This window comes from Syngnathus acus, chromosome 9 (genome assembly GCF_901709675.1).
Source record: "Syngnathus acus chromosome 9, fSynAcu1.2, whole genome shotgun sequence".
Lineage (NCBI taxonomy): Eukaryota > Metazoa > Chordata > Actinopteri > Syngnathiformes > Syngnathidae > Syngnathus > Syngnathus acus.
This window is the reverse complement of record NC_051094.1, coordinates 522,056-537,963: the sequence shown is the minus strand read 5'-3', so window position 1 is coordinate 537,963 and position 15,908 is coordinate 522,056. Positions and strand designations below refer to the sequence as shown.

Sequence of the window (15,908 nt, the reverse complement as noted above, 5' to 3'; positions counted from 1 at the left end):
TGCGGGCGACTCTCTCGCACGTCTTGCAGCTACTCGCATATCATGCAGACGCTACAAAAGCGTGGATATTGAAATTGGATGGATGGATGGATGGATGGATGGATGGATGGATGGATGGATGGATGGATGGATGGATGGATGGATGGATGGATGGATGGATGGATGGATGGATGGATGGATGGATGGATGGACGGACGGACGGAAGGACGGAAGGACGGAAGGACGGAAGGACGGACGGACGCGGCCGACAGTGTGAAGTTAATCGCTGTTACCTTGACTGAGATCTTGCCTTCATCCTTGGGTAGATGGGCAGCCAGGAACCAGTCCCCAGGGAGCGGGCTGGTCACGTTGAACGCTCCAGTGGTTCTGTTCGGGAGCGTCCAGGTCAGAGTCACCGCGAAGGATCCTGGCACGACCGTATCCCGAGGGAAGTGAGTGCTCAGGGGGTTGATTACCGGAGGAGCGCCGGACCTGAAGTACCTGTCAATCACAGCACATTTCTCACGATTACTTTCTCGCTCCGGTTCGTAAACAATGAGGATGTCAAACACTCACTTGCCAAAATATTAGGACGCGTGGGCAAAACACACCAAGGTAAGCTGAAACAAGTCATGTAATTCGACAAGTGACAAGTGATCCATTTCTTTGTAAGTATATCTACTCTTTCTGCCAGGAAAAAAGCATTTCCAATGGAAAGAAATCATAAATACTTACACAGTAACATTGCGATTGGGGCAGCTGTCTCCGAAGGTACCGCCTTGTTCCTTGAAGGTAATGAGGTTCCATAGGGCCATCATGGTGTCGTCAGGCACATTGAAGTGGAACAGTTCCACACTGGCGAAGGAGTTGAAAGCGCTGAGCTTACGAGGCGTTCGGGTGAAGTATTCGGTCGCAAAAAGGCAATCTGCCAAGGAAAGACAACAGCAGCTGAGAAGATGGACACAAAATGTTGATGGTTGGCGCGAAATCAAATCTCGTCCCATTGACTTGTCATCCTTACATTATACTCTCTGTGACAGTAACTGAATGCGTGTCTTTAAAAGGCAGTGAATGAGAGTGGAGCATTAGCGGGCTGTTCACGGGCTAAAGCGTTAGCCGCTCCGTGTTGTGTGGCTTGGCGTCAGTTTTGCCAAATGACAGGATAAGTGTGTGTGTGTGTGTGTGTGTGTGTGTGTGTGTGTGTGTGTGTGTGTGTGTGTGTGTGTGTGTGTGTGTGTGTGTGTGAGTGAGTGAGTGAGTGAGTGAGTGAGTGAGTGAGTGAGTGAGTGAGTGAGTGAGTGAGTGAGTGAGTGAGTGAGTGAGTGAGTGAGTGAGTGAATACATTCTGGTAGTATTTATCTTGTTAGCCTTGTTCAATAAGTCCGCAAATTTGTTCTGCTGAGCTAGCGGTGTTAGGCTAAATTAAATTGGCCAACGATGTTTAGCGTACATGTTGCAGACGATGGGCACGGCACGTTGGCTTCTTTGATTAAATGTGACATAAAACTTCTTAGTAAGTCTGAGTGAAAAAAAATGCTGTTATCTAAAAATCCACAATATGATGAAGCCGCAAAAATTGAAGCGCAATATGCCGTGGGAAGACTGTAACTAGTTTATTTGCGTATGTATGTCGGATAAAAATATTGTCACGAGCTGTGTCAAATGTTATTTTCACCGCATGCTGCTAAAAGAAACAGTCCAGCGAGCTACCGGTCCGTCGTTTGGACAACTGTGCTACAGGCTTCTTTCTTAAGCGTGCATTCGTGCTCAATGGCGTCCCGCTTAATGTCAAATCCTTGGATTACACCCAGCCGAGGCTCTGCATATAAAAGCGGCAGATCAAGCGACAGGTGTAATCTGGCACATTATCCGCACCGGCCGGGCTGGCATTTAACGCAGCCAGCAGGTGGGCCCAAAGAAAAACACATTAATTGCTGTGCAATGCAGCTCCTCCGAACATGAATAAAAGGATGCTAAGATGTCTGCTGTTGGCCTCCATCGGAACGTCGAGGGAGGAAAATCGAGGCACGCACTCAGCAGCCTGTTCTGACGTGGACTCGTAAAAGGAGAAAATTTACCACGCGCGCGCACATAAAGCACACACCAGCTCTCTCGCAAGTAACCTTGAATGCTCAAGCCCGACCGGCAAACTCAGGAGAATGAAGCAATCTTGTTGTCGAGAGCTCAACTCTGATCCCGTAGAAAGCCCCAAGCTCCTGTTATTGTGCTCTCCATTCGGCTCGCTTCCTATACATTCAATTCCCTCTTTCACTTGTCCAAAGGGAAATATTTGCATTCAGCCAAGTCATGGAAGAACCAAAATCAAGATGTCAGGCAAGATCAAAGCAGCCGTATTTTGGACTCCATGTTTTGCCCTGCCTGCCTGCCCGCCGGCCGGCCAGCCACCATCCCGCTGAGTCCCTGCCCGCCTCCGCCACACCTTTTCCTCCATCTGACCTCGCCAGCCCACCACCTCCTGTCTAGCCACCTGCTCCGTCCGTGTCCACTCGTTTGTTCTGCTGTCGGGTTGATAGGACTATGTACCAATCATCACCATGAGCTAGAGAAACCACTCTGTAATCGTGCATGTATCGGAATGCGTGACAAATTTCACGTGAGACCGATGAACACCCCATAAAAAAGAAAAAAAATCGAAAATAAATTGCCGTCAGGGGTCGGTGTTGATGAAAGAAACATTCTATGGATATATATTATGACCTGAGATGGATGCACCCTGCGGATGGAATGTTTTTTCTTATTTTTATTGCCCGGCTATAAACACTTTGCTGCCCACTGAAAATCTTCCGCCCACGGTGGGGGCTGTGCAAAAAACACTGGACAAGCTGTCTAAAGCCATTCCCAGCTTGAGAACTTTAAAGTGAACCTAAAACGAGGAGTATTACGGGTTGTGTATTTAAACCAACTACATAGCCTTTTTCCTGCTAGCATAATCCTAACACATAATGGTAATTGCATAAATAATTGAAGCAGCCGAAATTTAAGAACAAATGGTGCAAAAATACATGAAGACATTCACTAAGACAACGCTCACAGGTGTGTGTATATATTCTTCATCCTCCGGGAGGAGCAGAAACATCGACGCTGTCGTTACATCCGTGTTCGGTATATGGCTGTCTGGTGGCCCCCAGTGGTCAACGTGGGCAGCAGCAGGTGGCCATTCATTTGATGCTTTTTTTTTCTTTTTTCTTCATTAAACACACTACGCAATACATGATGAGGCGACATTTCCCGTAGGCATCGTAGAGAACGTACGTTCCGATACACACGTGGATGAGAGCACAATTGGAAAGCCTGGGTTGGAGTTAACCACAAGATTAAACAGGTCCATCAATGCTTTTACTCTCTCTCTCTGACAACGTGTCAATCAAATACAAAGACCAAGTACTCTAGCATTTGTGACACATCAAATGTCAATTAACACATGACAGACCATTGTTAGCAAAGAACTTTCTGTCCTTCTATTATCTTTATATTACGAGTGATGCTTTTAGGATCAAATAAAAATATTTAGTGTCGTCTAAACACGATACTGTATAAACTTGATCCAGTAGCTTGCGGGCATGTGGACAACACTGAACACACTTCACAAGAGAACTGAGCAACGCTGAGGAAGGAGTGAGCCAGCCAGCCAGCCAGCCAGCCAGCCAGCCCCCTTTGCCAGCTTTCCCAAACTGTAGAAGTAAGTGCCAACGGCCATTTTTGGGTTTTCCCCAATCGCCGCACAAAGACGAGCAAGAAGACAAAAGGTTTGCACGCTGTCATAGCTGATGTCTTTGTTTGGTCTCACACCTTTACGTTGCGCGTATCTCTGCTCTGGAGGGCAAAGAAAAGAAGGTCCACAATGCAAGGAGTTGCTTGCTTGTGACAATGCGATCCAAGCCACTCACTATTCATGTCACTCTATTGTAAACTAACTTGAAAAAAGCAAAAGAGAGACAATAAAACCGTGTCCTAAAAACAGAAGGCGCCAAGCAGTAGGCAATGAAACCTCGGAGAGCGGCCCGAGGGAGGGGGCCGATCACCGGCTCCGTTTCAGCACCAGGACCAGATGAACAGCGCCACGCGAGACTCCCCACCCACCAGCACCTGCCTGCCCGCTCACTCACTCACTCACTCCCGCACAAAGCAGTGTACTCACCCCCAGGAACGCAGAGGAAAGTGGAAAAGATGAAGAGCGGCAGCAGCAGCAGCAGCAGCATCCTCGTGACGGGGCAGCAGTCCACCCTCCACATGGTTCCTTCCGAGTGTTCGTGGCCGTGGACTCGAGCCGCGGTGCAGCTCGCCGTTGCCGCTTTACATTTTTACATCCTCCCCTCCCCTCCCCTCCCTTTCTCTCCCTGGCTCATCGACCAGCTGTTAGCGCATGACGTCATCCAGACGCTGGTCGCACGCCGCCTGCTGGTTGGCTAAGTAGTGCGGGAGCTTCGTATTGGTCAGTCCGCGCGCGCGCGCGCGCGCACGCACGGACATTGCAGCAGCCAGCGGGGCACGTCTTGCACGCGCATTCCAGCTAACGAACATAAAAGGTCATCAGAATCCTACATTCTTAAGGACAGTAACGTATTTGTACTCGTGTAGGCTTCAAACCAGGGGCTTCCCGTGATGCCCACTCCTACTCATTTTCATCCTCATTAAGTAAGGTGGGGTGCACAATATTAACAAGAAACTGAACACAAACATTAAAGATACATGTTTTCCATTCGACAGCCATGCTCCGCATGTTTTCCTTCAATGATGTCAACAGTAGGATGACACACTGACAACTTCATCATGGTGAGTATTGATTGTTGAGACAGTTAAAACCACAAAATATTGTTGACGGGAAACTGAAGTCACTCGCAGCACTGACACACATTTGGACCAATGACAAGTTGGGTCGGTAAGGGCTCGCATTACACTGGACAGGTTTACGTCACCTTCTGCCCGGTGAGTTTCTACTCAATCAATATGTTTGCAAAGTGTGCTCTGTGATTGGCTGGTGACTCATAGCTGATAATGAGGCAGATTAGCAGAAAGGATGATGCATAGGTGGGTGAAGCTACCAGAGACTGTCCAGTCAGGGTAGGCAAATGAGCCAGTGCTGCCCCCTGCTGTCCCTTTCCCTGCATGCAAAGAGGGGGAAAAAAGTCAGAACAAATAATGAGGCAAGTCAAAGGGTGTCTGTCACGTTGCATCATTTTAGCGTAGCAGTTGAGGAGGTCAGAGAAGACACCGACCGTACAGCCACAGGTGAAAATATGAAGCAACAATCGCCCACTCTCAGAGACTGACTCAGGATTGCAGTCAGGATTATTTTTAGACTTGAAGATGAGTCATAATTGTCCTGAGTAGATTCTGTCAGGGAGCGAACAAGCCGCTGAACCGCGGGGCATCTATTAAACATGACACTGCACACTTAGCAAGCAACTATGAGCACATTTCTGGGCTAAGGATGAAAGATGTTGCTCTCTACGTCTCTTCGGTGATTAAGACTTAGTGGAGGGAGGGAGGTAACTGCCAAAGACGGAGCTCTAGGAATTGGGCTAGGATTTGCCTCGGACTTGGTTCAGTAATCTCTTTCCTGTCAGCTGGATTCTGCTAAGAGTGGCCAGCGAAAAAAATGAAGAAATGGAAGGGTGACGCATGGGTCGAAGGAGATGGAACTAAAAGTCCAGCCATCCATTTTCGACTTTCCACTTATCCTGTTCAGAGTGACTTCAGGGGCTGACATGGGAGGTTGAGCTGGGTACCAGGGGTTTTGGGTACCAGGGGTGCAGTACCGCGTTTGGTTGTTTGGGGCGCTGTAGTACACTAAGGTTGGTCCCCCTACTTAGTGTACTCATCTTCTTTATAATCTACAAGAAAAAGTCAAACACAACGCAAATCCTTGTGACCTTGAACAAACCCCGACAAAGAAAATAGAAAAAAATAATAATAAAATCCACAAACCCTCACTAACCGTCGCTGCCCAGTGAAATACAGACTTCATGGGAAAAGCATGTGGCAGACATTTACACGAGCATTTTTTTTTCCCCCTTCTGTCAAATTTGACAACTTTTGCAATTTTCATCAATTTGAAACTTTCTCAGCCTCATCTATTTTCAATGCTCCCCCCTTCGGGGTTAAAGCAAGATCGGAGGGCCAGTAAAAGGATTTTGGTACAGATGCTTGAGGAGGCGGTGTGTGGGTGGGTGGCATTCACTATTGCGCGACTACATTTACACACACACACACACACACACACACACACACACACACACGCGCTGAGTGTCTGACAGAAACGCACTGCATCAAATGCTATATATATATTTTTTAAATAGTCATTGTCGTGTTAAGGTATAGAAATACACTGACCACGTAAACTTTGGTACACATCCGCCAGGGCTTTGCATGCGACATCACCGCATCCCGATTCGTTCCTGACGGGACAAAATATTGACTCTATTTTAAAATCAGGGGAAAAGAGATGCACGGCACTGAAGGAGAAACAAAGCCACCTGGGTCGCCCCTTCTCCAGATACGTGTTTGGAAGTTTCAACAATGCTGCCGTTCTGTCAATACTCAAAGGCGGCGGTTTGTTCCAGGAAGATGTTTTTGACTCAACAGTGTGATAGATAATCCGTCAAAATGTGACACTTCTGAAGAAAAGTCGTCTCGTGTTTAGACAATTTATAATATTTAAAGCACAGTCATTTACAAATTGTAACAGTTAAGGAGGCACAGTTTCACACTGGCCCCTAATAACCAACCGGTCAATTCATAATCCAATAAGCTTCTGTTTTTTGTGACACACAAAACAAAACTACGTAAGAGACAAGCGTGGACATGACCAGGCTGGGCGCATCACATTCGGAACACTCCGAAACGGGTCTTCTTCGTTGGTGCGTTAAGTGCGGCACTCAGACTTAGTCCCAGCACCAGGCGAGTGTCAGCCGGATCGATAATTCCGTCATCCCATAGTCTGAGGGGGGGGGAGACATGAAGCGTCATCGTTTGATGAAAGCTCGTTTCCAATTACATTCGATCTGGGAGGTTACACGATAACTGCGCGTTAGAAAAAATGGCCGACGTTACCTGGCGCTGGAGTAGTAGGGACTTCCCTCTTCTTCAAATCGCCGCACTATTGGCTCTTTCATGGCGGCTTCCTGCTCTGCGGTGAACTATGGAGAGGCCAAAGATTATGATTGTGACCATGTACACACCAAAACATGTATACATCACCAATTTTGCCACGATACGCAAATTAATTTTCGATTGAAATCAATGTGTTGGCCTATTATATGAGTCTCATCATCTGAATCATCGGTACCGAGCTGAGGTGTCTTCAAGCTCTCGGCACCTCCCCCACAGGACATTTAACGCGTTTTAATTGCCGCCAACGACAGCACTAATCCGAATCATTGTGACGTGAAGTAATGGTGTAATGGTGATCTTGAAATAAAAAGGTGTCAGCGAATGATGTTGATGCTTTTGGCAGGATAGCCCGAGTAGCTAGCCTTTGGCTACCTCTTTTCCCTCTCTGGCTCGTTGGTCCTTGGTGATGGTGGCCAGGACGGTGGCGGCCTGCTCCCCGCCCATGACGGAGATCCTGGAATTTGGCCACATGTAGAGGAAACGGGGGCTGCGGAGGGAGACGGTCACTCGGTGGGTTAGCGTGTTTTGGATCTGCCAAAGACGATGACGGCGGCGATGGAAAAGAACACTCTAAACGTGATTTTTCGAAGAATTGCCGGCGAGTCTGAAAGCGAAAAGGAACATCGACAAAGAACTCGCAGAGCGCGTGTAGTTTGCCTTCTTGTTATTGTTTGTGAAGTCAGCCAAATAACGGAGTCAGTCGTCCTACCTGTAGGCCCGGCCGCACATGCCGTAGTTGCCTGCCCCGTAAGAGCCGCCGATGATGACGGTCACCTTGGGGACATTAGCGCAGGCCACAGCGGTGACCATCTTGGCGCCGTCCTTGGCGATACCGCCGGCTTCATACTCTCTGCCCACCATGAAACCTTGACAGGGAAGACACATGGCAGCTTCTCATTCACCGGACACGGTGAGCTCGCCTTTTGTAAACACAGCGCCGAATGCTGCCTGCCACTCACCTGTTATATTTTGCAGGAAAATAAGCGGAACGTTTCGCTGGCAACACAACTCGATGAAATGCGTGCCCTAAAACCAGGAGAAGTGGATGGAGTCAATTCAACAAAGAAGTGTCAAGACATGCTCTTAGCGTCTTTGTTTGCAGCTTCTCTCCTAATTAGAATGTGTTAACAAAGCCAGGAGAGCAATTATCACCTCACTTTCCAATGGCAATGTTTTTTTTGCAGCAGCTTTTGGCACCACACAAACAACTCAAGAGCGAAGCGCTTTGGCCCATGACAGCGCGTCTCCAAACGCCGACGGCGTATCGATTTTCCTGGGACGTGCTTGCCGAGCGCATTTGAACCGTCGCATTCACGCTGATAAAACACCCAATGTTCGCACTTGCGCACCGAGACGGGAAAATGAATCAGATTTGGATCCTCCGACGCTCTCGAATCGAACGGCAATTGTGAAAGGCGTACGAGTGTATAATGAGACATTCAACACCTCGCGCGTTGAAAGGCCGCTTACAGTTCAGCGCTGTCTGCGGCAGAAAAGCCTTACAAATGAAGTGAAGGATGTTGAATGAAAACGCTGGGTGGCTTTCAAACGCAACGCTATTACGATAATATCGGAGCGGGCCCAGACAAAGGCAATTAGAGAGCTTATTGTAGCCGCCCCTCCGCTAAGAAGGGTCAGAACAAATCATCTATTAGAACCAGACACTCCCATGAGAGGAATATTGGTATTCATTGTTGGAAGCGGCGCGTAGCCCCCCGTGGGGGGGGACTCGGCGAATGCGTTTAAGTCCTGGACGCTTCAAGAACACTGCGGTGTCACTCTTTGAAAAAACTTTCACTTGACTGAGGCCGGCTGCCGAGGCCGCTTAGCTCACAAACAACGGTTCACCTTTTTTGCAGATTCCGAAAAGAGCACCCCGTTGTTGCCGATGATTCCGACGGGGTAACCGAATATTCTGGAAAATCCTGCAGGGAAATAATCAGTCAAAGGCAGGCTGTGGATTCCCTGAAATTCAAATCCACATTGAAATTGTGTAGAATGCAATTGTCAAATTGGCTCGGTGGCAATTTGGGGGAAACAAAAACTTGCTTCATTCAGGCTTCACGTACCTGTCACAAGCGTGTCTCCATAGAGTGCCTTGAATTCATCCAATTTACTCCCGTCGACAATTCTGGCGATGACCTACGATCCAAACAAACCCAACACGTGTACAGTACACGCTAAGAGATCAAAATGCCAAAGAAAGAGATGACTTGAGCGTTTCAAGGCACATTTTCGAGACAATTGTACAACTTCAATCTATGTACCTCTCGGACGTCAAAGTTGCGTTTGAGATTGTCCCCGACGATGCCGTAGAGTTCGTCCGCGGGGTAAAGAGGAGCTTCGGTGGGTTCGGTAGTAACCTGAAAGACACGGCGACACAACATGGATCGGCTTGTCTCACGGCCTACACAACTGACATCCCCTGGACTTACGTCAAGAGTTTTCTTGTAATTGAGGCTTCGTACGGCCTTCCGCGCTAAATGAAGAGCGTGGTTGTCGTCCAAAGCGTAATGGTCCGTCACACCGGACTTCCTGTGGATGGCGGACATCGATCAGAGAAGAGATTTCACAGTAGAACGTTTTACTGCATCGAGAGTGAAATGAAAAATGACAGCGTGGCCTCATTGCAAAATCATCACCGTAAATATAGTCGTAGCTGACACCTTTTCTGTTTCTGGGACTTCAATGAAATGTTAGTTATTACAAAAGTGCCGTTTTCAACCTGCAGTGAAGATCGGCCCCTCCGAGGTCCTCGGCAGAAACTTGCTCTCCAGTAGCCGCTTTGACCTGACAACACACAAGGTCACCTCATGCGTACTGACAACAAGTCCCAGGCTGTCAGTCTGACATCATTACCCGTGAAAAAAATGAACGTGACGTACCAGTGGAGGTCCGCCGAGGAAAATAGTCCCTTGCTTTCGGACGATGATGCTTTCATCCGCCATGGCCGGGACGTACGCTCCGCCGGCCGTGCAGGAGCCCATCACCACGGCAATCTCGGGGACAAAATGAAAGACGGCATTTTTAGAAGCGGCTTTCTTTCATGAAGTTGGGACAGGGAAAGAGAAAGAAAGACTTCAATAAGATCAGGTAAGAGCTGCAGTGTTACCTGCGCTATTCCCTCTGATGACAGCCGAGCCTGGTTGTAGAAAATACGGCCAAAGTGATCTCTGTCGGGAAAAACGTCTGCCTGTCGGGGAAGATTGGCGCCTCCTGAATCCACTGGAGCCATCAAAAACATCGCACATTTATTTGAGAAGAAAGGTTTTCATCTTGCGCATCTCTGGAAACCATTCCAAACCGTACCTAAGTAGATGCAGGGCAAATGGTTCTGCTGGGCGATTTCTTGTGCACGAAGATGCTTCTTGACTGTAACGGGGTAGTACGTTCCACCTTTGACTGTGGCATCATTGGCAACGATGACACATTCTACCCTGAGTCCGAAAAAGAAACCTTTACTTTATTACTACCCCACACACCAGTGCGGTATTAAATGAGAAAATGTTTGATGCACAGAGACAATGTAATTACATCATGAGCGAAAAAAGAGTCACAATAATAAACCTTTTAAAAAATGTCATTAAATTGTCGCTGTAACTAGCACAGCGGATTTACCCAGACACTCGTCCAATCCCAGTGATCATCCCGCCTGCTGGCACTTCCTCTTGTCCATACAACTCGTACGCTGCAAACTGGGAAAACTCTAAAAAGGGAGTCCTGCAGAAAGAACAATTAGATGACTTCCTGAGGCAAACACCAATGAGGGAGTAAAAATTGTACATATATTACATATCAAAATATTTGTGTCCCAGTTAGCCTTGATTTCAGAGTGTGGCCCAAATAGCAAGAATGAGCAGTACCCTGGATCCAGGAGTCTGTCGATGCGTTCCCTGGGTAAGAGTTTACCACGAGAAGTGTGAAGTTTTCTGGCTTTCTCTCCCCCACCTGCAGTCACGACAACAGAAGGAAAGTTATGAAACCTGAAAAACGTTTGTGTGACATTGTGAAAGTCACTATTAGGTCATAATATTTTACAATGCAACAATAATTCAACTCTAATTCCCACAAACCTAATTTAATCTTCTCTGTCCGGCTTTTCAATTCATCAACAAGAGCTTGCATCCGCTCATAATTCTCCTGGAAGACAAAAATGACATTTGGACTGAAGTTTTACTATATCCAAGGGGATCCAAATCTCTTTAAAATGCCTTCAATTCACCCATTCACCCATTCACGCACGCACGCGCGCGCGCGCACACACACACACACACATTCACATCCAAAACTTTCAAGATAACTCATATGGCTTCTTGTTTGCGCAGCATTAAAAAGCGGGCAAATCTTGTAAATATTGACAACCCTCAAATTCCAAATGCAGTAAAAACATTGTCAATGTAAGAGCAGTGGTTTATTTTGCTTCCAACTAGACTAATACCACACTTTTGACAATCAAGGATTTGTTTTGAATTGAGGTGAACTAAACACAGCATCGAATGAATGTATTCATTGGAGAAGTCCAGATCTTTTACCATCTCATGTCGGTATTACTCAGGGATCATGTTGGTTTGGGTGTCAAATATAGTTTGGTGGGCTAACTTGCAGAAATTGGTTTTGTAAAAGCAATGTTAGAACATCCATTAGAGGTATTTAATAGCTACACTGTGTGTCATCACCCTGTTGCTTCACTCTTAAGCTAATGAATACTTTTGCTGCGTTTGTGCGAGTTAAAAGACATTTTTTCCCAAGTCAGCATTGTGACTGAGGCGTGTTGCTGCTCTCAAACATGACCAAGGTTGCCGCTAGCCAGTTGATGCTAGCATGTTAGCTCACCTGATAGTCGGCAGAGTGTTTATCAGGCTGAGAGACGAGCCGGGCGACTTTGTCACCGTAATACGATCGCGTACACGCCAGCGGGAGACTCCTGCAACGGAACAGCAGCGGTTTAAGAGTCTGAAGAAGCATGTTGAGGCCAGGTTTTGACTCAATAGAAAGTTTTTTTTCTTGTTACTAGCCTAGCCTAGCCTAGCCAAGCCAAGCAGCTCTCTTGCTTTCTGGATGCTGCCAGCGCGAATAGAAACACATACCACCCCCTAGTGGCAGTACGACGTAGTGCCTTTAGACGCCGCCTTGAAATCCAAAATGAAAGTTGAAATATCAATAAGGGGTGTTATATGGAATGAGGTACTATGTTCCGTGACCATGCTGGTTGATAAAAACACTCGTAAAATGATTCCGTACGGTCATGAAAATAGATGAGAATCGCATTTTTATATTTTTCCAGCAGATGGAGACGCAGTACCTTGCTCTTGATTTCGCTCAACGTTTTTAAACGTTCTCGTCATTATTCCAGTGTGCTCGAATACCTTCAAAAAATATAAGTGCCGTAAATGCAGTATAAAGATACCACCGCGTAGCCTGCATTTGATTAAATGCCTGATAGAAGTGAAAAACGATCTGCTTATTACTTTTTAATGACATGCTATCACTCCAAATGAAGATGTAAATGACAATGTGAGTGGTTGGAAGTGACATGTTGGTCTTATAACACAAGCGTTCACCCATTTTCTGTAGCGGTTGTCATCATTGCCGTCAGAGAAATTGAGGATGATGGATGCAAATAAAGCAGGCTAAACTGTTCGAATTCGACGGAGCGACACCATTAATACCCATTTGGGGATTCAAACAAAAGGAGCCCATTTTCTAGGTAAGGGCAACACTTAAACACGCGTGCTGTTTCTCATTTAGAAATGTGAGCTAAAGAGGTTTTTAAATGGAAATCAGCGTCGGCTTAAAAGCTGCAAAAAGCATCCTTTGTGACCCCGCCGCCGTGATGAGAGGCAGCGTCCATTTGTCAGAGTGGCGCTGAAGGGCCTTCCAAACGAGAGCTTTTAGCTCACGTCATTTCTCTTCCAACGCTCGGTCGGCGCACCCGTGACCTCCACTCCAACGGCCTGCTCCTGTTTTCTTAGGAAACGCACGCTCCTCCACTCTCGCCCGTCCGGCTCGTTCTACTTTGCCGTGACCTCTGACCGCTTCCTCGCCAACCGCGGCAGTGGAGTGACAGAATGGATGTAGAGGCATGAAAAGCTGCCAGCTGGAGAACAGATATGGAGAGTGCTTCACACAATAGACCGGGGAAGGGGGAGACACATGAAATTAATGCTTTGGAAATGTTTCACAAATGACAATGTGAAACTCACAGCTGTATGAAATTCCATCTTTTTTGGTATGAAGCTTTTTGGAATACTCACATTCAACTTAAGTCCATTCATGGCCACACTACTGAAATACTACAATTCACAAAACAGGACTATCGCGGAGCCTCAAAATCATAAATGATTATTCCATGAACCATCATTGTGCGATATGTGGACAAAGATACACTGCAAAAGAAACATAAAAGTAACACAAAAGTGCTGCCATTTTGTTACAAAATCATCATGGTCATACAGTGGCCATCATTATATCTTTATCAAACACTTTTGCTTTTACACAAATTAAAGATGGGCGAGTACGGACGCGAGGTATCGATATCGGGCCGATACCGGCCTTTTTTTAAGTATCGGGCCCTTGTGGAGGATGCGATACCATCCACCGATACTTAAGGCAGAAATTGGCGCTGTACTGTGGCGACTCATCATCTGCGTTAGAAATAAATATTTGTTGTTATTCCATCCATCCATTTTCTATAGCGCTTGTCCCCACGGGGTTGCTGGAGCCTATCCCAGCAGTCATCGGGCAGTAGGCAGGGGACACCCTGAACCGGTTGCCAGCCAATCGCAGGGCGCACAGCGACCAACAACCATCCGTGTTAAATTGAATTCAGTCTGATAAAAAGTGGTATACACTGCAAGAGGTTGAAATGACTGCGTAAAAAATGTTTTGTCCTCACAAAGTGACGAAAAGCAGAAAGCACAGACACGCATGTATAAAGGAGCCCCCCAAACCTTTACCTCCGTCCACTTTTATAAGGCGATAATGACGCTCGTTTGCCGACTGAAAGAAGTCATTACCGGCTGACATGGCTTTAAATGAAAGATATCAAAGTGCTACCGAGCCCCCCTCCTGCCCACTCACGGGCACAACCTCGTTAAGGGGCGGCATCGACATGAATTCATCATCGGCCAGCCTTGTAACAGAGTACTAAATGGCTCTCATCACTTTTTTTTTTTTTTCGTAAGAAATGTCACAAACAGTCGTCTCTTTTTCAACTTGCGATCCAATTCACACCATTTGCTTGAATTCGTCCAAGTCCAATTAGAAACAAATTGGCATGTTGATGCAAGATATGCTGTTTCCAAGGTAACAGTATACGGAGGCGGATCCTTCTGCTCCGCACTCCAAAAGATAGATCAACCAAAGAGACAGACATACAATACGGATATTTAGCGGCAATTTCAGGGATGTGCAGCATTTCTGCAAATAAATTGCTGCTGGCTAAGGATTTTTTGTTTGTGTGTGTGGCATCGAGACGTGAATTATTGGTAGTTGTAGTAGGTTCATCTTGTTTTTTCTTTTTCAATTACTTCACTGGTTCTTCTATATCAAACAATTTTCTTAGGTTCATTTACCTGACATGTTTCGGCGGGTTCTTTCGCGAAAGAACCCGCCGAAACATGTCAGGTAAATGAACCTAAGAAAATTGTTTGATATAGAAGAACCAGTGAAGTAAGTGAATTATTGGTGTCAAAAATGGGAATTCGTGCCCCCTTGTAGAGACATCGTCGGTGTTGTGTTAATACGGAGTAGAGATGAACGCTAATGCAACTTCTTTATTCAGCAACTTTTTATTTGTCTCTCCACTTGTGTCTCACATAGCAGTACAATGCCCTTGGCGCACCACAGCGCCCCCAACTGTCAACATGATGTGAGACATGAGTGGAGAGAAAAAGAAAGAAGTCGCATTAGCGTTCATCTCTACTAACAGGTGGCGTCGTCAAGGATTTGGCTGATCAATTCTTGTAAAATCGCCGTTTGTTGTATTTTCCTTATTGCTTGACCTTAATTGCAGCTTGCGATGTTCTGTACTTTTTGAGGCCATTGATTTGACAATTGAATCAGAAGCAGTGTTTTTTACACGCTGCATGTTTCATTGACAACAGTTTGACCATCTTCGACTTGTCCATCTTCTGTTTGTTTAATCCTCCTCCTATTTTTGTCTGCAAAGTGATCAATTTGCCGCCTGTAAGAGCTTCTAATATAACACACCAAAGTGGGGTGGCTCGTTCGGCATGACGGCCGCACCTTTCGGGCTGCGCTGAAGGGCCTGCTGCTAACAGGACGGTCTGGTCATTCACTGTAATGGTGGCATCATCCTCCACAACCCTCACTTGAATGATCCACTTCAAACAACGAGTGGAGTATTTCAACACCAGGATTTAAAAAAATAAAAAGTCGCTGTTTTTGGACGCTGCTCTATCGGGGGCGAGGCAGTGCAAGTTCCCAATAGTTTTATCCAAAATGTCGTTTTTACTTTGGTCTATTTAGGTATTTCTAGTTGAAGTGATAAAACAATGAACACATCTAACAACCCAAAAAATCCACACAATAATTTAATCAAATCAACTACAGACTAGATTTAAAAAAAAAAGAAACAAAACAAAGACCATTCATACAGAAGAAACACAGCAGGAGGTTTCTTTTCAAACTGAAATAATGACATGTTCTTATACAAGCCCATCCTAACTTCTTCCGAGTTGAATGTTTCATGCGCCATCAGTGGATGTAATAGTTCGGTATCCGCTTGAGTTAGCTCCATCACTGCGATAACGGGAACATTTTGGTGGTGGTTT

The 15,908-nt window shown here is 46.3% G+C and overlaps 2 protein-coding genes across 3 annotated transcripts in view; both read right to left on the bottom strand.

Moving 5' to 3' along the window:
* Nucleotides 1–4,322, bottom strand: part of tmem8b (transmembrane protein 8B) — a 29,613-nt gene extending 25,291 nt beyond the window's left edge. The window contains exons 1-3 of the mRNA XM_037257927.1: nucleotides 4,139–4,322; nucleotides 715–904; nucleotides 273–480 (exon numbers count right to left, since the gene is read on the bottom strand). Of these exons, the coding sequence (XP_037113822.1) occupies nucleotides 273–480; nucleotides 715–904; nucleotides 4,139–4,232 (492 nt within the window). The 5' untranslated portion in view covers nucleotides 4,233–4,322. The remainder of the gene's footprint in view (nucleotides 1–272; nucleotides 481–714; nucleotides 905–4,138) is intronic.
* Nucleotides 4,323–6,301: 1,979 nt separating this feature from the next.
* mccc2 (methylcrotonoyl-CoA carboxylase 2 (beta)) lies at nucleotides 6,302–12,190 on the bottom strand. Of its 2 annotated transcripts, XR_005098678.1 has the most exons (18): nucleotides 11,947–12,078; nucleotides 11,187–11,253; nucleotides 10,977–11,061; nucleotides 10,732–10,833; nucleotides 10,423–10,550; nucleotides 10,226–10,338; nucleotides 9,999–10,112; nucleotides 9,839–9,903; nucleotides 9,549–9,648; nucleotides 9,381–9,476; nucleotides 9,183–9,255; nucleotides 8,962–9,038; nucleotides 8,073–8,139; nucleotides 7,823–7,979; nucleotides 7,486–7,600; nucleotides 7,054–7,139; nucleotides 6,477–6,940; nucleotides 6,302–6,398 (listed from the first exon to the last, which is right to left on the bottom strand). XR_005098678.1 is itself a non-coding variant. In XM_037257960.1 (17 exons), the coding sequence occupies exons 1-17, from the start codon at nucleotides 12,076–12,078 to the stop codon at nucleotides 6,823–6,825; spliced, it is 1,695 nt and encodes a 564-aa protein (XP_037113855.1). In that variant the 5' UTR covers nucleotides 12,079–12,190; the 3' UTR covers nucleotides 6,629–6,822. The 2 variants fall into 2 exon arrangements, 1 of the variants encoding a protein (XP_037113855.1); XM_037257960.1 differs by lacking the exon at nucleotides 6,302–6,398 and having other exon boundaries at nucleotides 6,629–6,940; nucleotides 11,947–12,190.
* Nucleotides 12,191–15,908: the final 3,718 nt, after the last annotated feature.

Excerpts from the sequence above, each read along its gene's own strand:
- mccc2 (XM_037257960.1), bottom strand. The coding sequence starts at position 12,078 with ATGCTTCTTCAGACTCTTAAACCGCTGCTGTTCCGTTGCAGGAGTCTC. Across the intron at positions 10,113-10,225 it reads CATCAGAGGGAATAGCGCAG|ATTGCCGTGGTGATGGGCTC; the intron begins GTAACACTGCAG and ends TTTGTCCCCGAG. Across the intron at positions 7,980-8,072 it reads TTTCCTGCAAAATATAACAG|GTTTCATGGTGGGCAGAGAG; the intron begins GTGAGTGGCAGG and ends TTCCCTGTCAAG.